This window comes from Camarhynchus parvulus, chromosome 2 (assembly GCF_901933205.1).
Source record: "Camarhynchus parvulus chromosome 2, STF_HiC, whole genome shotgun sequence".
NCBI classification, from domain to species: domain Eukaryota; kingdom Metazoa; phylum Chordata; class Aves; order Passeriformes; family Thraupidae; genus Camarhynchus; species Camarhynchus parvulus.
The window spans coordinates 131064249-131086711 of record NC_044572.1 but is presented as its reverse complement, the minus strand read 5'-3'; the positions used below and the strand labels follow the sequence as shown (position 1 = coordinate 131086711).

Genomic DNA, 22463 nt, shown 5'->3' with positions numbered 1-22463 from the left:
TTTTGGTAGATGCTTGAATTTCCCAGTTGGAACTGCCTTCTGTAATTTGAATAAATATGTGATTTTGCACAATGTAAGACTGAGGTACGTACTGAGATCCACAGTTATCCTGACTTTGGATCAAGCTGAAATCAGGATGTAGAGCTGGTCAGTCACACATATATGTGATGTTTTGCTATTTTCACTTGATCGAGACTGATTAGCAAAAACCAAACATCTGAATTGCTTCCTGAGACATGCTGCATTTCTGAAACCCAAAACCTCTAGATATTTGCCAAAAGAAAGATATCTGAAAAGGAATCTAATTGTTAATTTGGAATGGGGGGTATACATGAGAATAAAATAAACATAGGATCTGAGAAAACCATATCATTAATAACAGAAAGTTAGGGGAGAAGTCAAAGATCAGGAATAATGACTAACAAAAAGAAAAAAAGAGTAAAATCCATAAACAGAGAAGGAGGGTATGGCTGAGGATCACTGGAGCTCCCTTTCAGATCTGGGGCTCTGTAATACTCAGAGGCTCAGTTCCTAAATTCTTAATACTGAGAACAGAATGACGCATTTAGGATACGCACAATTACAAAATTACATGATTTGCTGCAACGACTGTAGAGACAATATTTCAGAATATGCAGTTTGACAGCTTTTTGGCATTGTTTTATCCACAATATCCTACCAAAGAGAATTCAAATTTTCTGAATGTGTTCCTTCCAGTGAACTGGGACATTTTACAACAGATAGATTTCTCTGGTGCCGAAAACATGCCAGTGAGTCAGCAGCTGCACTGACTGAAGTATGCAGAAACCCTTCCTGCTTCTGCACCAGCTTTGTTTTTCTTACATGGTGGCTGGAGAACAGGCATGGAGAGGCACAGACTACTAGAGATAAAATATTCATGCAAGCTTGAACAGTTATAGAAGGATAATAACATACTTTTAACTTCCATACAAAGACAAGATGAAATCGTGTTGCAGCTTACCATGAATCAAACTGCTGCCTCTTCAAGCAAAGCCTGGTTTTTGTTATCCATGTGCTCTGCCTGACAGCTGAGCTGCAGTCACAGCTAACACACAGCAACAGCAGAAGCACAGTTAGGACATCCTTAGCGTGGCACTGACTCTCCTCAGAGATACCCTCATCTAAATAGGTGCTTTAAGCAACTTCACTAACCCACAAATCTTTTTCTGCCTTCTGCTACTGCCCAAATATTGACCAAATAACTCAATCTTTACTGCATTAAAAGAGTTCAGTAAATGTAACAAGATACTGTGATGGTTTTAAGAGAGCATAAATACACACACTTCTAGCACTTGGCTGAGTTCTCATGGGGCACTTTCATCCATTTCCGTCTTCTCCCCTACAAGTAAACAAGGCTGGAAATCAACTCAGCATCCCACATGTCAATCTCACATTCCTCCACTGAAGCAGTGAGACACATGATTATTTCTTAACTCTTCCCTTACCAAATTTCATGAGCCATCAGCTCATATAAACAAGATTAAACATGAAAATAGCAACTCTTATGATGACAGCTAATGGGTAACAAGCAAAAACTCAACTCAAAGAAGCAGCAGAGAGGCAAGTGGTAGGTAGGTCACACTGTAAGTGAAGACTAGAGAAGGAATTTGAGACAACATATGAATGACAAGTCTGCACTGGCTCAGCACCTGCCTCTTACGTGCTGAACAGCAATTGCACAAAGGCCACATGAAATTCTCACAGAAACAGTGCATCCTTGGGCCTCTTCTTGGAAACCAGGCTGGGAATGTACTGACAAGCATTACAGGAAAAGATTCAACAGGCTCTGAACCATCAGTTCAGAAAGAAGCATTTCAGAAAATGAAGCTTGCACCTCTCTCCTTCCCTGACACTGGTTAACTACTGCAATTCCTCAAAGCTCAGGTCTCCAATAATCAGCTCTGTGATGCTGTTTAAACGCAGTAACCTGCTGGTAACACAGAATTAGGAAAATGCCAGCATTTCAGGGTTCCAGAAAGCTTTAAGAAATGCTTTAAATGCACTTGAGAATAACTTAATCTTTACATAATGGTGTATCTCAATAATACATGGAAAGTCTCAAGATTTTCTTGCCAAGAAAGACAAACAATGTGAGGACATTGGATACTTACAGCTTCCATTAGCCCCTTCACTGTGGGTGATTTCAGCATCAAAGCATCAAACACCTCATCTGTCTCCTTCCTCACATACAAAAGCACTGAAATAGAGAAAAAAAAATCAAACTTGGAGTAGCTTCAGTTAATTGCACAGATTAAATACCCCACACTGAATAGAAAAACAAATATTAATCCATAACAGATAAAATGAAGCACTGAAGATGGTTTGCATTTAAAAAGATGTACCTTTAGTATTATCAGTGATCTAGACATGGACAACACATTGTAGTTACAGTGAAAACACAGTATTGAAAATTTAATTCAGCAAATTTAATTTAACATGAAGAATCTCTGCCTTCCAGAATCTAAATCTCCATTTACAGAAAGAAGCTAAAAAGCACTGGGGTCTTGTCCCTTGGTTATAGGACAAAACACACAATCTAGGTCTTCTTAAACCTCTGTCTTGGCTGGTACCTCTCTGGGTTTCATCTAAAAGGCTTGGAAAAGACATTCAAAAAAGGCAAGTCTGGGTTGCCTTTAGCTGTGCCTTTGAGAGTAAAATCAAAGAAAAGGTAAAGAAATAGTTGTCTCTGACATTACTGTGCAGATGACTGCAAATGGCCCGATCAGTATGAAATTAAATACTGGGAAAAATGAGTTCAAAGTAATTAGAGGGGAGACATTCAAGAGCACAGCTGGCAGGCAGGCATTTACCAGTGTGCCCACCTGCTTAGGTACCCAAATGCCATTTCTGTTCCTCTTCCTCCCTCAGATGTTAGCTGCTAGCTGTCCACAGGCACAGTGCCCTGCCCTCTTTAGCTTTTGTTTTCTTCACACTTGTTCAGGTAAATGGAGGAACCTTGCTATAACATGGCAGAAGCAAAGCAGACAGGTACAAGGCATATAAGCATAGACACTGGAAAAGTATTTTAGGCATCATCTCACATGACTGATAAGTAACAGGTTGAATAAGATGTTCTGCAATATATTTTGTTTCCTAAATGAACTGCCTTTTCAAATAGCACTGCCGCACATGAGGTACAAACACACATGCACTGTCATGTCTTGTGGGACAAATTACATTGGTAACCCTTTTTTTTGCAGGGGGGCGCGGGGAGAGACAGAAAAGGGCATCTTTTGAAACTACAAATTCTCATGGTCCAAGAGATATCTTCACCACGTAACTCAATAGATGACACGCCAATGAACCAAAAAATTTGATGGTATTTTTCACATAGAAGTAATTGTGTAGAAGTTAATTCTCAGGCCCATACTCTAGCAGGATGGACTCAGGCCCATTTGTGGAGAATTGTAGCTTCTTTGCCCAGGTTTTGAAATGACTGGAAAAAAATAATGGGTAGCTCAGTTCCCTCACTGGGCCCAAAAACCAAACATGCAGGACAATGTTGGGTTTTTTGCATCTTTAATTCAGAAATATAAGCCACTAAACTGCAACCACAGCATGCAGAGCCACATTCTTTTCACCTATATTTTGGCACCTCTTTGGGGCCTGGCCTGAGAACATAGTTTTAATGGAGTTAGAAGCAGAGACAACTTTCGGTCACTTTAACTGTCAAAACATAAAAGAAAAAAAAAATTCCACACCAGGAGTTAAATTTTACCATGCCTGATATGCTTAATCACATGAACAAGCTCTCACTCAATGGACTAACTTTACCAGTATGAACACTCATATTAATTTAGTAAACCTTTTCCTTGAGGCTTTCCTAGAGGGTTGTCCTGTAACACCTGGCTTTACAAACACCTGGAGCTCTGCCAGCCTTAACAATTACAAATATATCCGAAAGGAGAAAAAAAATATCACTTGGTCCAAGGTTAAACTTGGGTACATGACACAATCCTGGTGCTGAGCTTTACTGTTGTGCTTGGTGTGCCGGGCAACATTATACACACAGAGAGACAGGATTAGTAAGCACATGGGGGGTTGTTAGGCTTTTCTTTACCCTGACAGGTGTGAAACTCCTGGCTTTGATTCAGTAGAGTACTCTTCCATAAATGACTTGTGGTGACAGTGATGCCTTAGGAAGTCCCTGTCTCATCCCTGCCCTTACACCCTCTTATTCTGGCTTATCTCAACAAATTTTCCTGGATGAAAAACTCTCTCAAAGAGCAGATATGAGTGAAAAAACAACCCTTTGAGTTATGCTTCAGACAGATCAGATCTCTGCCTCAGTGTACAATGCAGCCCCACAAGCCTTCATGCTGGCAGAGCAGCAGAGAGATGGCCACAGTGGGAGGCACAGCCAGAGGGGAGGGAAAAGGGCTGCAAAGGCTCCACTGGGCTCAGCAGCAGCATTGCCACTGAATGACTGTGACCATGTAACACAACTCTTGTCCTCTGATCCTACTGTCATCACATTCACAGCATCTAGATGGACTCACTCTAACAGTACAAATTACAAGATTTGGAGGGGAACAGGGGGGAAATCTTGTACAAGGTAATGAGCTATTTTTGCCTGAAAGTTACAAGATAAATTCAAATTTGTCTGATCTACTCCCTGGTCTTAGCCCCTAACCTTCTTGCCAGCACTGAAAACTACTGCAGGCCTTAATATTCTTTAGATGTTAAAAAGAATTGTAAAAGATGGGGGAAGATAAATTTGTCTTTAGTTACTTAAGAAATAGCCCCAACACACCAAATTGCTGAGGGGCAAAGGGATGTTGTTGCACCAGTGAGACTTTTAGAAGCCAGGCCACCAAATTGAGGATTTACGTGTGAATGCAGAAGAACAATGTTAGATACCTCTTTTTAAATTGTTAACAACATACACGAGAAAAATGAAACTAAGGACACAATGAGTCAGTAAGATCTGGGGCATTAGGAAGGTCTGAGCCTGGGCACTACCAGTGCTGTGACTGGCACCCTATGAACAATGACTACAGTCTCTGTCAAGTAGTCTCTGGATAAAGATGTGGTACATCTTAGTCAAGGAAAGAAGGGCTGGTAGCTGTAATTTAACTTTCCTTTCTCACATTTGGAGTTTTTGTTATTGCCCAGGCACAAATTCCCTTGTATGGCTCTCAACCCCCTAATTGCTACAAATCCAAAATGTTTCAGAGTAGTTCAACATAACTTTCCTAAAAGACAAAAGCTGCACAAAAAATTACTTTCTTGAAACTGAGAACTACAGGACTGGAAATCCGCCTGATCTATAATTCAGCTGCTGGATTTATAATTAACGGCAAACTCCCTATGAAATCTGAAAGGGAAAGTGAATTGAAAACTTACTGAGAACTCAAAACAGGAAAAAGCCAAGTCTAGCCAAGTAACTAGCTGTGATGCACATTTGGTACAGATTAACATACTTCTCATTTCTGTGTTGGGCACTTGGACTTCCCTTAGAGGTCAAGGAGATGAAAGAATAATTCAAAAAGAGGCAGTTACCTGAGTGAGAATATGACCAGCATTTGCAAATCCCTTCAGACCTGTTCTCTTGAAGGCTGCCCCTTAATATTTTTATTTCCACCAGAGAGTGTTACAAGTAAGTCCAGAAGGCAGGGGTGAGGTCACACACTTCCACCTCGGTCTTCAGTGGAACTTGGACACCTCACTGGCTGCTATTTACCTGCACTGCTTTCCTAACAAGACACCTTGGGATTACATTGCTTTTAATGTATATTTTAATGCCTATTTTCACATAACAGACCTGCTCCCTCTCAAACATTACACCTGCACCCCATCTACACCTGCTCTCTAGGAGTTCTTGATTCTGCTGTACCAAACAAATCTTGAGAAAAGAAGCTTTTAACATGGCAATGCTGGGGAAAAAAAACCCCGAACATTTTAATACCAGTGAATCCTCTGGCAAAGACAGAGTTATCAAATGGGTAGATTCAGCTGAGCTGCACACCACCAGCACAATCCCAGATGCAAGGTTCTGGATGGCAGGAAGTTCACTGGGGCAAAGGCCACACTGGAAAAGCCTTTGGCCTCCAGCCAGTATAGTCCAAGATGAGAGAAACACTGAACAGGAAGGGGATGTGAAGAGAGCATCCTCCAGCTTCTCTGCTTCTGTGTCTCTCCTGGATTTAATCATTTTACATAGCTTTGCCATCAGCTAAATTTTCTTTCTTTCTAATCTTACCCTTGAAATACCTGCAAGTTGTGAATGATATCAAAACAACTAACCACAGCAAAGGACAGGAATAATCAAAGCAAACCCATACCTCCTTGCAGGCAACTTCCTAGGCTTCCAGCTGGGAAACCCAGGTGAAATTCTAGGAAATGACCGTTCTTTATATAGCCCTCATGACTGTCAAGTTCTGCTTGATAGAGCCCTGATAATGTGAATTTGGCCAAGGTCTTGAGTCAACCAAATGCAAGTCCATGGTCAGTGCTAACTTCACATAATTAATTTAAGATTTAATTAAAAGAATCATATGTTCACATTTATTTCAAGAAGGTATCAGTCTCCATCCTATAATCTTCTATGCTTCCCCTGGTTCAAGCAGACCACCCTAACCAACAGAGAAACTTGGCAAATGCGGGCTTGTGGGAAGTCAATTCTATAAAGCTCTGCTTCAACGGTAATAATACCCACCTGGGCAGTAAAAACAGTTAAGGGAAACAAACCCTTGAACAATTCTGTTACATCTGCTGGAAGATGTCTCTCCATGTTTTATATTTCTAATAAGGTAGGAAATTTCTGATTTTCTTCCACCCAATCTAAGTGTGCAGTCAGCAGGAGCTTGCCTGTTAAAGTCTCTGTATTTGACCCAATGCATCTTGCATATTTGCTTGTGATCCCAGGCAGAACAGAACAGAAGAGATGAGCAAAAGTTAAAAATAGACCATCACAGATTTGCTACTAGAACTTTCATAAACTGTGTAGCTTGGCCAAGAACCAAGAAACTTTCTAAGTTTTTTCTATACACTTGTGTCTTGATCCCTTTTTGAGAAAGCACAGTCCTTTTCATTTCTTAAGTAATTTTTAGCCTTTGTTAAAATGCCTCCTTATAGAGTGCAGATGCAAAGATCTCCTCTCCTGTGGGAACTCAGAACATCACTCTGGATGTCCAGAGTTGCCAAGACCCCTCTGGGGGGCTCAGAGATCCTGGCATGGTGCCCAGAACACCTGGTGGCTTGATTTTGATCCTTCTAGCGAATTGCCAACTTGGTATGGGTATCTGAAAGTCACACGAGTTTGAATGGTGTAATTACAGGGTGTTCACAGGGTGAAAATGTAGGTTTTAGGATTTTTGGTATAAGGATTATGGGGACAAGATGGAGGGATCAGGGCGTGTCTCGTCCTTCTTTCTTCTTCTTGTTCTCCATTTTCTGCTGTGATGTTGGCACTTGGGGATTGGTTTAGAATAGAAGTGCACTGTCTAACATAGGTGATAGGTATTGGGAATTAAAAGTAAATATGATATACGTAGTTTGTAGTATAAAAGACGACACCACCTCGGGGGCGGTGGGTGGAGAGTGCTTGTGGCTGACGTGCTGAGAGGATCTCAGCTGGGCAGAGAGAAAACCTTATAGATAAGAGATAATAAACAACCCAAAGACTGAACATCGAAGAGTCCAGACTCATTCTTCAGAGCGTGGGCCACCTCAGAACCACCCCACACATCTTGGGGCAGAGAACAAAGCAGCCGACCCGAGACTCTCCCATCTACCCATATTTGCACTAGCATCCTACAACTGACTTTGTCCAAACCGCACCTGCCCTTCCCAGTTTGAGGGTTTGAGTCCCACAGAACGATTTGTAACTCCTAAGAATTGATTGTTACCTCTTTTCAGACCTTCTTCTTTGATTTGTTTCAAAGGGGAAGGACCAAACTCTTCCTCCACAGGCCGGAACATCCTTTTGACCAGGACACTGCTACTAAAATACACAAAACAAGGACCATGTCACAGTAAAACTGTGCTCACAGCAGAAGAGGAGACAACAGCAACAATCATTACTCACTTTGTACTCTGGCAAAAACACCCACTAGATACTCATGTGGCACCAAAAGCAGAAACTGCAAGGATTTAGCTTTTGTGCTTATCTGAACTATCGAGGCCTCTTAAATTGCCGAGACTGACTGGATGGGACAGGTGACAGGAAAATATGTTCCAATGCTACACACTCATTTGAAAAACCCCAAAGGCCTTTAACTGTTTAAAAATTGAGGGAAGGGGGGTGGTTATTGCTTGATGCAAGAAACCCCTTAGTTTCTCAAATTCCACTGTAAGCCTTATGAAGAGCATCAGTTTCAAAAAGAAATAAAAAGGGCCTCATGTTTTCAAATCAGTGTTGACTGCAGGTGCTTGGCCAGTCCCTACCACAGGTCACTTTTTGCAGATTTATGGGAGCGGTTATGTTACTCCAGAATCTCAAACTTGAGGGTGTGCACTTGGGGATTCAAACAACATATAAAAGTATGGGGCTGGCACAAAATGTGGGCTGAAGTTCAGCAGCCCATATTAAAACCCTTATTTCATGGCACCTCTAACTATTAGAGGGACTTTCATCAATTCTTCCAGTCCCTCCAAAGTCAGATAGGGAGTGCTCCCATTTCCAACCTTTGTCCTTCCCAGATTCTCTCTTCTCTTTCTGCCTCTCTCTTCTGGCACTTGGCCATTCTCTCTGCAGTTCCTGTATTTGTTGCATACATGTGTGTGCACTGCTAAACAGCTTTCAGGAATGCAGTGAAGTTCAGTGCTTCAATAAAAAATTCCCAGTTTTTAAGTTATTTGAGAACCCTCATGCTTACATAGATGCTTACTTCATTATCAAATATATTGTCCTCTCCCTGTATCAAACCTTAGGGCTCTTTCACTTGGAAGTGTATTAAAATACAGACATAAAAAACAAACAGTTTACATGGGAGAACATGAGGGAAGGGGGAGAAAGGGGTCAGTTTTATCTGATTTTGTATTTTGTATCAACTTTCTATGAGTTTAAAATGTTAACTGCAAAGCTTGTGAAACAATAAATATCTTACCCTTCTCTCTCGTCATCTGTATTATAGTAAACCTAGAAGGATAATAAATCAAATAAATAAAAATCAATTACTCCCAAAACTCAGACACTTGCTTAACAGAATAACTTCAAAAGGGAGAAAAAGACAAGAAGTGTTTTGCAGTTTGTCGTATGTTAAAAATCCTTTTCCTCTTATAAAACACAAATACCTCTAGTTCTAACTGTTATCTGGAAGAAGCGTGGCTTAGAGAAATGGTTGTTGAATATCACCTACTGAAAATATATCAAAGTTTATTTGAGAGACATTACCCTCTTCCCTGCTTTATATCATTTCCCCAATTATTTTACAATCCTCTAAATAAGATTGCTACTCACCTAATAACCTCTAATACAGTTTAAGCCCCAACACTCAAAAGCTTTTGTATGTATTTAATGCTGTCTGAAAATCTAATTAAACTATAAAGAACAAGATTAAACTACAGGCCTAATGGAAACAGAGTTACTAAAGGTACAGCTGAACATTTTTTGCACAGGCTGCGGGCAGAAGCCCAAGCCCAGTTTTGTGTAAATCTGCATAGCTCAGAGTCATCAGGACCGAATTTAAAACAGCAGCAAATGCAGCTGACAGTAGCACGGGAGGTATAAAATCACAGTCTCTTGTTCAGCACTTTACAGAACAGTCAGCCAAACCCCTCACAATGTGCCCACACTGCAGGTCTGCACCAACAAGTGCAGCAGCCCTGCAGCTGCTGAGCTGGGCAGGGCAGGACAGGGCAAGCCAGCCCAGGCGGGTCTCCAGCACTGGGGCTGGCAAGACACTCAGAGCACACTTGGCTCTCACTAGGAGCCTTCACTTCTGAAACTGTGCAATGAAAATAGCTCAGAGGTGTGTGTGTGCAAAGCCGACGGCCGTAATTATGAGTTACAGCAATAAAAGACATGGCTGAATATTGCCTAAGAGCTAGGAAATGGGGATATCTTTCAGTCAGTTTAGAAAATTATTTACAGGATTATATATACTAAGGAATGTTTCCACCATCTCCTGTTTTGAAACAAATCCCCATTTTGGTTTGAAAGCCATGAGGACAGAAGGTACCCAACACTGATATGTGAGTGGGCGTCTTTCCAGCTTGGGAGAGTAAGCCTGTGACAGCTGTGATTACAACGTCTGTGCTCCTTGTGCTTTGCTCAACCACAATTCTCACTGCTTCAAAATAATTGACAATTCCAACACTCAGTTTTATTTAATCTTCGTCATTTTAGTATTTTCCAGCAAGATGCATAATAAATTTCCTCATCAACTATTTGTCTTAATAAACATATGCATAACTGTCTCGTTCTGCTCCCTGAGATGTTAATAAATAACATGTTCATAGTAAAAAAGTTGTCAGAGCTGACCCTCCAGTTCACGTTCTCAACTTCCCAGCAGGTGATAAAATAGAAAAGAGCCAAGTTAGGAAAGACTTCCTTATGTTTACTAATGATAATAACTACCAATACTGAGTATTTAACATTAGCATGACAGATTTTTACTTGAAAGAGTGAAAATATTGTTTTCAAGGAATTTCCAGATCTCTAGGTGATGCCAACAGAAAATGGGTAGTGGTGTTTAGTGACCCTACTCTTGATCTTTCTACACGGGTAAGAGCTTGGTCTTTGTTTTCAGCTGTGACAAGGAGGAGGATCTCTGCTACCACAAGGTGGCACTTCATTTCACCAAGCCAAAGAGTACACTCAAAACCAGATTGTGTTTCAGTCACAAATCAACCTTATACTTGAAAGCAAAAGAATGACAGAACTGTAACAAAACCAAACTCATCAGTTGTCAAAGAAGCATAAACTCCTCTGCACCCAGAACTCAGAAAGGTACTTGCCTTTTCTAAGGTCTTCTATAAGTGATGTGCCAAAACTGCATTTACCAAAATGAGAGCTGAAAAAAGTGGACCCCAGGAACAGTTGTTTACTTCCCTAAAACCTGCCACAGAGCAGAGGCAGCCAGGTGGCAAGTGGGCACCTGCTCATCTCATTATTTCCTACCTGTCCAGTTCTTTGCAGGTTTCCAAAGTGAACATCTGGTATGAAGAGAACGGGCTGGGAATCCAGGTCAGCCATTGTTTTGAAGAAGGTGATATCACTCTTTTTCTGCAGAGGGAGTGCACTCAACTTCCCTTCAGCTGCTAGGTGGATCACAAAGCACAGAGTTGTGAAAGGAGTCATGTTAAGCCTGACTTAGCCCCAGACCAGAAAGGCCCACTTCACTCACCGTTATTACATGAGGCTTGGGATGCCTGGCCTTTGCCTTTCTTCCTGTTCTGCTTTCTCTCTTCATCTCGGATTTTCCTTTCTGCTCCCTGATGCAAAAAAGACAACCCACAGATATTACCCAAGGAGGAACCACCATGAGCTTTGTACTCTGCAATGCCTGGAACTACAGCATCAGACACACAAAAGTGCTAAAAGAGAAGCTGGTTATTTCATTGAAGACAGATCTGTCCAGTCTGTTGGGAAGGTTTTGCATGGATCACCTGTGCCTGTGACTCAGCTGGCACATCCAGTAGCTCCCAGGGCTGCAGACAGTAAGGGGAATATATCCACATGTTGGTTTGGAGGAGCCAGGACAGGCAGTGTGCAGTCTGTAGCAGGACTGATGCCAGCACAGCTTGTGCAAAGGGCATCCCAAGCCCAGTGTCTCTGCAATGGACAGAGCGCTCAGGCCAAATATTTTGTGTATGTAATGGCATAAAACACCTGCAGGATAGCTATCATTTTACATAATGTCTGTGCTGAGGTCTTCCCTAAACTCTCCCCCATCCACTTTGTCTGGGAGTGGCGTTGCTCCACTGTAGCCAGCTGTGCAGAGCCTTTGAGAACTGACAGTCCAAAAAGGCTGTGCTGATAGCTTGCCAACATTGCAAGGGTTCTTACAGAAAAATACAGGCATTTCAAACTGGGAGAAGCTCTCCAGAAATAGGAAAGCAATGTAGCATTGCCCTGTTAGGCACCAGGAACTCCTGGGAAGTTGCAGGCTTCTGTTATGTAAATACACTCTCAACAAGTTTAAAAAATAAAACTTGTTATTGACATAAAAAGCAGCAACACCTCCTTTGAAGTTCTCCTAATTTACTTTATAAATAATACCTATCACATTGTGAAGGGTAATGAAGATCCATATGCTCCCAGACAGCTGGCATGCAAGATTACAGAATTTTTTTCCAAATTAAAATTAGAAGTTTCTTGAATAGAAAGGGAGAGGAGGGAGGTAAGGAAAGCAAAAAACACCCACTCAAGATGGCAAAATTCACACATGAGTCAATGAACCAAGTTTAGAAAGAGTGCAAGGAAAGATGTACTCCTGGCTGTCATCTATCAGTAGATTTCCAGAGGCTGAAAGAGCTGGAGGAAGAAATAGCTTTTTAGGAAAACATGAATGTGTCAAACAGAAACACTGCCTCCAGACCAGGTCCCAGTCCAGTCCCACTCACTAACCTCAACCGCAGAAGCCAAGGGATTCAGAGTTGTGCACTTATCAAAATTGTTCCTAGAGGTACATTTGTAACCTTTAAAGCCACCTGTTCTTTCTAAGAAAGGAGCAAAAATACACATCCCAGCCACTGTTCAGCAAACAGCACATCCTGAGAAACCTGTGCTGCACAAAGGGCTCTGACAGGTGGCCACAGCCCTATCACTCAACTCAGTGCTGCCACTCTGCTGCTCACGGGCAACAGGATGAACCACCAAAGTATTTCATACACAGCAGCAAGTGTGAGCTTCCTCTCAGGAAAGCAGAAGCTGAGGAGGACTCAGCCTTTTATACATAATAAAAAAATATATATTTTACTGATTTTCTGTAATATTCTTTGTAACCATGAACTTGGTGACGCTTCACAGGTTTCTCTTCATTCATTCATTCAAGGCAACACACCCCAAGATCTCTGGGGGGCAGGCAATCCCTGAGCTGGGCAGTCATTCCCATCCACCAGTGTTTATTTGTGCCACAGCCACTTCACAAACGTGGCAAGTGCAATACACACAAAACAACCTCCAATACCCACAAAACTACCTACCAATCCTTTTGAGCTTGGAGCAGCCCACATGGCAGGGGCCAGCCAAGCCTACAGGATGGATGCCACAGTCACAGGGATGAGACCACAAAATGATTTTTGTATACTAGAGCATTTCTGCTGCATAGTTTTGACAGCTGAGCCATCTGACACATACCTAATAAACCACAGTTTGCACATCTCTTCAGGATAGAAGAAATTACCCTCCTACAGGGAACTATAAACTATGCTGTGACCAGTGAAATAATGAAATGAGTTCTTAATTTTTTTATTGATATCTGGACTTTGTATAAATGCAAGGAGTACTTCTGCTACTAATCATTAACAAAACGCAGCCTAAGAATTTCAGCTGATTCAAAGTATTTTCTTCCTAATCCTTCAACTCATTTAAACTTAAGTCTTGCACCACTCTGATGCTCATGTGTACTCTTGCTTCTAGTTCCAGGCTAAAGCATTCCATATCTCATTGGGCAGGCACACAGACATCAGCCTATGTCTATGTGCCTGCCCAATGAGATGTGGAATGCTTTAGCCTGGAACTAGAAGCTCTCTCCAAAGCTGAAGATTATTAGGCAATTAGAGTTGCTCAATAATCTATGATAGTCCACTTTCTCCAAAATGGACATCAAAAACAAGGACACAAGAACTGCACATATTCCAAAGAACATGTATTGTTTCAGGTTAAACAAAACTGGATTAATTTATTGTATTTTGGATCAATGTTTTGGTATTTGCCAAGTCAAGTTCTGCTTCTTTTCAGCAAAGATAATCACATATAGAAAATCAAGTAGCTCTGAAGTCCCAGTTATTTCATACACAGTGGCTCAAGCATTGTGCAATATATAAATATAAATAGGCCTGGTAGCAAGTTTCCCTGACAACCTACTTAAGGAATAAAAATTAGATATTCTTATAATGCAGCATCAGTGATCTGCACTGATGACTGCAAGGCAGAGAATTAGCACTGACAAAACAAGATGTGGACTGTAACAAATGCTTTGAAGATTGCTTGCTGAAAAACAAACATGGACAAAAGATTGGATGACAAATAGGGAGTATAGTAAAGTTAGATTTGTTAACACTTACAGCCTTTGTAGCATTTATCTCCATACATTTATGTCACAAAGCACATACTGGATGTGAGTTGGTGTTGCTCTCTAGTTTATATGTAAACTAATATTAAAATCAAGGAATTGCCAGAATAAATACTGATATATATAAAACATGTACCACTTAGCTAAATGCAGTTTTGTTTCTTCACAGATAACTCTTTCCACAACAGCTACACTGTTGCAGCTACAAGACATTAATTTGTCAGTGAATGTTCTTAAAAACTGGACACCTCCACCTGTGATTTATCTACGTGAATATACAAATACACCCACTGGTTCTAAAGAGTCACCACCACTATAGAAAGAAACATTTTTAATAGCATCTTAGGCACAGAAACATTTTTTTTTACCATGTTTCAGAATGAGGAACATTTCATACTTAGGGAGGAGGAATTTACCGTGCAGTTCCACTAGGCCAGGTGATTGTAATAAATCAGGTACTTTTGTCATCAGCTTCTCTTTGAGGCTGTCAGATTGGGGCATAACAGGGCAGTTCACACTTTCAGACTATATAAAGATCATTATATAATTGCTGGGTGGGTTTTTTTATGTTCCTATAGTACCTCTTCAATTCATCTTGACAAGGAGGTGGGCAATAAATAATAGTCACAGCTTCATGGCCTTTCCCAAGGAGGCAGCAAGCTTTGTCCATGTCACTGGGGGGAGAGCCACAGGCTAGCAAGAGAAACTGAACCATTTAGCACCACCTTAACCAGAGCCAGGGGTTTATTTTGACATCTTGGAAAGATGAGGATACCCAGCCACACCAGCTACCTTCCTCTGAGCATGTTGAATTCTCCCAGTGCCACCAGCAAGTAGAAATTCTCCAAACATTTATTTACTTACAAAAGCCCTGTGACAAATGGATGTTGGTAAAGATCTGGTAACATAAGTTTGGGGAGAAGCAAGAATTTGTCTCTTACCAAGTGCCAATTAGCACAAACTGTCATGTGCATTGACCTCAATGATTTTCATTTGCTCAAGTCACTTTCACACCCACATTAACTTAAAAAGCTCTACATGTGTGTATACATTTATATTAAACACATACACAGCCTATTATCAATACCCTTGAGCCCTTCAGTTCCCACTTCCAATTTTTGATGTGTATAACACTTTAACTACCCCTGTGATCTCTCCTTCTACATTGAGATGATTTTGATTAATAGACTCAACATTCATTTCCTGCTTTTTCGTCTGGATATTTGAAGCTCCAATTAAGCCAATAGATACAATGAACATGTATTATTCAAAATCTCCACCAGTTGTATCTAGAGGTCACCCTTGATGAGTTTGTGCTCTGAATTTCCTTCCTTTTTTAAAATAATTCAAATTTTTTTAATTGCGTTTCAGGAACAGGTAGATGAAAACAACTTGTTACTTTGATATTTACTGAGCTTTTAAGATCCAGCTGTAGCTTCAAATCTCTCAATATTTGACATTCAAAGTTACAATTAAAAGCATAGCATTTTGGCTGCAAGAAGACCTGAGTGCATACATTTACATTCATTACTTCCAAAGATTTTCCTCCACTAACACAACAGACTGATTAGCCCTCAAGATGTCGTTGTCAAAACAGCAGCAAGGGAATGAACTGAAAAGGGGGAAGGAGCAGCAACACAGAGACCTGAAACAGTTGAACTCTTACCCTTTCCATTAAAAAGTTAATGTTATGTTTTGCCTGGGGCATGGCCTTTTGTCTTTCTATTCCCACCTGTAGGATGGCAAGACTAATTTGGATAAAATTCCAAGTCATTTAAATAGATGTAGGCTCCTGAATCCCTGAACCTTGGCTAGAATCCAGGCATCAGCTCCCCTAAGAAAGATGTTTCTCAGCATGGAGAAAGTCATCAGCTGACAGGTGCTAAACAAAACTGAAAAGTGGTCACATTCTCTTTGAAGAATCATCATTGACATTTCTGAGCAACTGATTCTACCTAGTGATATATGCTACTGACCATGACACTGTCTAATTCATTCAGGCATGATCTATGTCTGGGTGCTGAAACATCTTACTAGTCTCCACAGAGGAGCAGTCATAGCTATAGCAAAAAAAACCAAAATTTTGCTTAAGAGGGTGTGAACACACACGAAAAAATAGTTACTGAATTACAAAATAGGAATGGCTAATATATTTTTGTGTTTTACTTTTGATAAGAAAATCCTAGCAACTTAAGAGTTTCTAAAATAACTGTAAGTAAAGCAGAGGGAAAACCCATCAGCTGTGTCACTGGAATTTGCTGGTTTCCACTGCATCATAAAAGGGAGCTTAGCAGACCCTCACTGAAAAGTGCATTTTTTCTGTCAGAGAAACTGATATGAAGTTTACTTGCTATCTACCCTAGCTGTCAGTTAGAAGGGATGACATCAGCAGACTGCCACTTATGTGAGTGAGCCTGTGATCAGCACTGACCCTCCAAATAGAGATATTTGCATTTGCACTTTCTATTACTTTATTGATATTCCATAATCATGACCTATAACATGCTGTCTTTAAACAGTCCAACTATTGCTCACAAGCTGAGAAATCAGGGCCAAAAATGCTGCAAAGCAGTAAAATAATGACATGATAATCAGTTAGATTTGTGCGACAGCTGGACCAAATGCTGAAATACAATTCTTTAAGGAAAGAAACAGCATTTAATTAGGTCTAAAATACAGCAACAATAAACTGCCTAACAAGATTCCTCCTTCACCCATGGCAACTGTGCTTTGCACTTACCTTGTCACAAAAAACCTTGATCTGGCAGTAGGCTCGGTGGATAGGTTTATTGCTGCGGTTGTTGTAGCTGTAAGTATCGATCTGAATCATCAAAGGAAGCCCTTTTACTCCTTTTTGTGAGGAGAAGTCTGTGCTCAAGCAATTCACTGTGATGAAAATCTGTGTGCCAGAGAGATTACTTTTTAAAATGTTGTGCAAACAACAATTAAACTTCCAGAAATACATAACAAGAAATGGGAAAATAAAATAAAAAGGTTTTGATTCAGCTATGATGCACCCTCTGGCAATTCACACATTTATCCTCCACTTCTGTCCAACAAAGACACTCTATCCTGGGAAGAACAAACTTGAAAGCCATATATTACTGCTTCAGTTCGGATCAGAAGTTCACATTTGAGGTGAATCATTTGGTTATCCCAACTTAGCATGCTTTGGTTCACACCAGAGCTCAGAATATATGAACTGGATTCTTTTTGGAGGAGCCAAACCAGAAAGATATGTTCCAGGAGCACTCAGATCCTCCAGCTGCTCATAGTTGCTTAGTTCATGGGAACTGACTAAAGATAATCTGCGATAAATCCTCCTAAAACGTGCCTTATGTGGATGTCAGGTCTTTAGCCCTTACTTGTTCCACTCCTCAACACTTCTCTGTATGTTTGCACTATTTGTTGATACAGATCATCTTGCTTCACCCTTTCCAGCTGCCTTAGGTATGGCTTGCTCATCTGACAGCTCATTCAAATTCAGTGGGACAAAGATAAACTCTACTCCTTTTATTTTAAACATTTTCTTCACACTCTCATTGACACTGCTGCTTTCTCCATCCCATCAATAGATACTCCTGTGTTTCACTTTAAGGGCCATTCACATTCTTTCCTCCTTTTTAAAGATGCACCTCACCCTGTGTTTCAAACTGGGACGGAATTTTTCAAATATTCATAAAACTACTCCCTACCTCTTCTCAGAAGGTCTGTTTGTTCCACAGCACCCACAAAACTTGACACTGCATTCAGAGAGTCACAGAGTCATCTGAGCTGGAAGGGACTGGGAAGCATCATCAGGCCCAGCTGTAAATGGCCCATCCAGGGATGGAACCCACAACCTCGGCATTAACCAACTGAGCTAGCAAGTCCCCTGCTTGCCCCCTGCTTCAGAAATCCATCTCTTGCTCTCCTTCTACAACAAAAACTTACAACTTGATAGCCACTAATCATCTCCCTCTCGTTAATTCAATTGGCACCATGGGACAAGGTGTGTGTCATCTGTACAGGACCTGAGAGAAGGGTCTCCCACCACCAAAGTCTTCCAAGGACTATTCTGATGTAAAGCAAGCACTATGAACTGAAATACCACTGATTGCTTTCAGTCAGGATGGCATTCATAAAACTCAAGAGAAGAAACTAGATTAAAAATCTAATTTTCAGCCCAGTGAGGAATATGTGCATTACATAATAATTTGGGGCAATTGTGTATTAACTTGATTCTACTTTTCACTTGCCCTTAGTTTAAAAAGCAACAACAAAACACCAAACAAAACAATACCCCAAAAGTGTGAACCGAGGAAAAGGACTGAGAAAACAAGCAATACATACTCCTGAACCAGGAGGATGTGAAACCTGCTCCAGAAGAATAAGGACACTCAGAAAGAAGAGATCTCAAACTGGTCTCTCAAAGAGACCTGATGCACCCCTCACAGGGCAGAGGAGAGGGCAGCAGACCCCTGGGGTCTGAGAGGATTCCTGAAGGAAGAGCATAAAGGACCTCCCCCCCTCCTCCCCCACCATTCCACAAACAGGGAAAATAAACCAACAGTGTGAGCAACTAAAATGCAACATCCCTAAGAATGCAACATCCCTAAGAATGACAGCTGAAAGTAAAGAAGGGCTCCAGCAGGGCTGGTGGGGGATACTTTACCCTCCCGGCAGAAGTTAACATTACAGTCAGGGTCTTTATGATGGAGCCAGAGCAGCTTGTTTGCCTGACTGAGCTAATGGCCCCTCCTCTCTGCTTCTGATTGTATCACAGAGCTGCATTTACAAATCAAATAGTTGAACTTTAACTGCCGAGAGAAGAGGGAGGCAGGGAAAGGCCCTAGGTGAAACTCTGATTTTGAAGCTGATAGTGTTATTTCTGTTTTAAATTACAAGTTGATCTCCTCCAGCTCCAAAGATAAGTGTAGACAGAGCGAATACCCTTTGAAATAGACAGCCTGAATTTTCATTTGCCTTCAGAATCATTTATAGTGTCGGGGCAATGGTTTAAAGTGTGTGTGAATACACAGTAGTGGAAGGAAGTCTAGCATAAAACAGAATCTGGTCTCCCTATATTTTAGCCCATACTTCTGCACAGGGATTTTCCTAAAAACGTACATTCAAATGTGAGAAGACATGCAGGCTTTGCATCTACCCAGCGGTTTGTATTTCTTCTACCCTTGCTGCACACTCAGCTGAGAAGCAAAAAAGATCTTGTCCCACCTTAATCAACTACATATACTGTGTCATCTCTTCCACTGCCTCCACAATCACAGAGCAGAGTAGGAATGGCTGGGGAAGACAGACTTTATGGTTTCAAGAGTCCCCATACAGCAATAACAGATTATTCAGCATGAATAATAGATAGATGCTGTAAGACTCAATATCTTGTCCTGACACTGTAATACATCAGGATCTCTCTGAGGAGCAATGACTGTACATTCATGCACATGAAGTGTACTACACTTTCTGTCATATCATTTGCACCTCACAGATAGACAGATGGATTTGAATTAACACAGATCATTGATACTGGAGAAATTTTCTGTCTCCATGCAATGTTCTATTAGCTTTCCTGTAAAGCACCACACTGACTTTGGATTTGGAAAACATGGGAGAGTATAGAGGGAAAGGGAAGAGGGTATAGGTTCTGTTATTTATTTTAGGGGTTTTCTTCTTTGCATGACTAAAGATTTGCACCAGTGCAGCAGGTTGCTATGGTGAAGAGGACTTGAAGAAACATCTGGACATTCAGTCTCCTTCTCTCTCCCCTGGTCTGACCAGAAACTATCTTCCCAAAGCAGTGACTTGCTCTGAGCAGCACTGATTTCAGCCATTTGTCCAAACACATCCTGCTTTGCCCTTTGCAACTCTCATCTTCCCCCTCTTTCCAGCTCTTGTCCATAATGCATGTACTCGCACTCTTGATGAGACAAGGGGCAAAAAAACTCCATGGGCAGGCACAAAATGGAGAGCTATTCTACTTTTCTTAGAAAATACCCAGATTTAAGATCTCCTTTGCTGTGGTATTTTGCATAGTAGAATTAACATGGTTAGAAAATGTAGAGTTAAGTAGAAATTGCAGTAGCAGGAAGAGAAATCACTGTCTCCCTCCCAATCCCTGTCTACACTTGTCTTAGAACTGTATTAATAAAAGTTAGTATGAGTGTACCCGAATTCAGATGCAACTTTTTTTTTCCTGTGCAAACTGGATTTTAGCAATGTTTTGCTATCTGGAACACGTTGTATAATTGTCATTATAGTGATGTCTTTTTTTTTAATGTCAGCATATCTTAGATTAGAGCAATTAATGGCAGAGTTCCACCCATCTAGTCTCGAGCTCAGGCATGCCATTGGCAATTAAATACTAATTTAGAGAAGCATTTGGTGCTGAGAAAGTTTCACAAGTGGCCCGAGATAACGACAGCTCTTCTATTTGTTATAGATCACGTCTAGAAAAGGCACTCTGTCTTTTGGGGACTACTCCTCCACGGTGTAGCTGCTATTATAAGAATTACTGTTTGTTAAATACTGCAGCATAATTAGGGATGTACAAGACACAAACAGAGTAAGCTGCCTTAAGGGAAAGCAAGGCTCAGAAGTGCATTTCCCTTTTTATCATTTAATTCAGCCAACACAACTCTTGCTGCGGTCTCTCAGCTTATACACTAAAGGTCTACAGCTACGAAACTTCTAATATAAGCCTTTTATTACTATTTACATTTCTGGCTCCCATTGTCTCAGAAACTGCCAAGGGCAGAAGGGAGGCACAAAATGAGAAACTTAAAGCAATTTCTCTACTGAATACTGGCAATACATAGAACCCCGGTGATGGGTCCCTTAAAAGTCTGCTTTAGAGGGCTCCTCCCTCCAGACCCTAACAACAAAGAGTTAACTGACTCGTCTCTCAAATGACTAACATCAATCCCATCATTCCTCATACACACAGAAAGTGTGGGTTTATAGTTTCTCCTTCCAGCCGTTACCTTATAAATCCCACACAAAGGTAAGACCTTTGTTTTATTTCAATACAAATGTCTCCAGCAAATGTTTACACTACTCTTTTGAAGCTTCCTCAACCCACACCACACCCTGGCAACTACATAAAAATGCCATTTGCTTTGAATCCCAGATGCATACTTACCAAGCCATTTGTATACACTGAATTTCAACATTATGTGCTACCACAGGTTAACTCTTCTCTAATATATACACATGTGTGTGCATGTCTCGCATCTATATATACACTCATATAGATATATGCACACTTGCACACACAGACATGGTTTGTTAAAGTAGCTGCCAAGTCTAATCCTACATAATTTCTGCTACTAACTCCCCAAAATGAAGCATCTTTTCCTTCAACCTTTACATTTTTAGAGTAGAGAAGACGTTAATTTCCTTCCTAATTAAATTGATGTGGCTTGAGAAGGAAATTCACGATTAAGGAAAAAAAAATCATATACTAGTCAAAGCCTGGCCTAAGTATCACTAACAATGTTTAAGAAATATGGATTGCCACAATACAAATTACTGCTAGAGACAGTGCTGTTCTATAAGCTTGATTTTACCATTGTACCCACTGGAATTGGAGCTCACTTTGGTCCACAGTATCCAAGAACCTAATCCTGCAAATCAGTCACTCTTTGAAAACAGCTTATTACTGTATGAGCCATGCCAAAACTCATTAAATAACTGGAAAGCTTCCCAGAGGCTTCAGCATACTTTGGATTAAAGATCTACATTTCAGTTAAATATAGCAGGTATTGCACGCAAGTATACACAACAACTACTCAGCACACAACTCCTGCACTCACTGAAATCATCTCACTCATCTGCCAGCACCTGCCTGAATAACACAGCCACAAACATGTCTGTTTATTGCATGTCCAAATTGCAGTGCTTAGCAGAAATCTGTAATCTCTTGATATCACTGAAAACTGTTTGTCTCTTTAAGGTGACATTTTTTGTTAGAAACTGCTCACTGAAGTAATATCTTTGATTTTAAGGCTAAAAATACTTTCCATAAAAATATACAATTGTTTCAAGAAGTAACACCATCACAGCCAATTTAAGTGCGCCAAGTACCTACCAGAGAGAAGTTGTATCTCAAGGATATGACTGCATGGTTTATGACAAATATATTATCCTTTGACCAAGACAATTATGTCTCTTTAACCATCTTTCTTGCAAACTAACTTCTGCCAGTGCTAACACTGCAAGCAGACAGATGAATGTCTATCAGAAATGAAGCTGAGTCTGTTCAAG

At 40.7% G+C, this 22463-nt stretch overlaps 1 protein-coding gene across 4 annotated transcripts in view; it reads right to left on the bottom strand.

Moving 5' to 3' along the window:
* Window positions 1–22463, bottom strand: part of GRHL2 (grainyhead like transcription factor 2) — a 66090-nt gene that overhangs the window by 9058 nt on the left and 34569 nt on the right. For 3 of the 4 annotated variants that reach the window (XM_030971257.1, XM_030971259.1, XM_030971261.1), the window contains exons 9-14: window positions 16945–17103; window positions 11313–11400; window positions 11087–11226; window positions 9072–9103; window positions 7872–7966; window positions 2133–2218 (exon numbers count right to left, since the gene is read on the bottom strand). In XM_030971257.1, coding sequence (XP_030827117.1) covers window positions 2133–2218; window positions 7872–7966; window positions 9072–9103; window positions 11087–11226; window positions 11313–11400; window positions 16945–17103 — 600 coding nt within the window. The remainder of the gene's footprint in view (window positions 1–2132; window positions 2219–7871; window positions 7967–9071; window positions 9104–11086; window positions 11227–11312; window positions 11401–16944; window positions 17104–22463) is intronic. The other variant, XM_030971258.1, reaches the window with a different exon arrangement.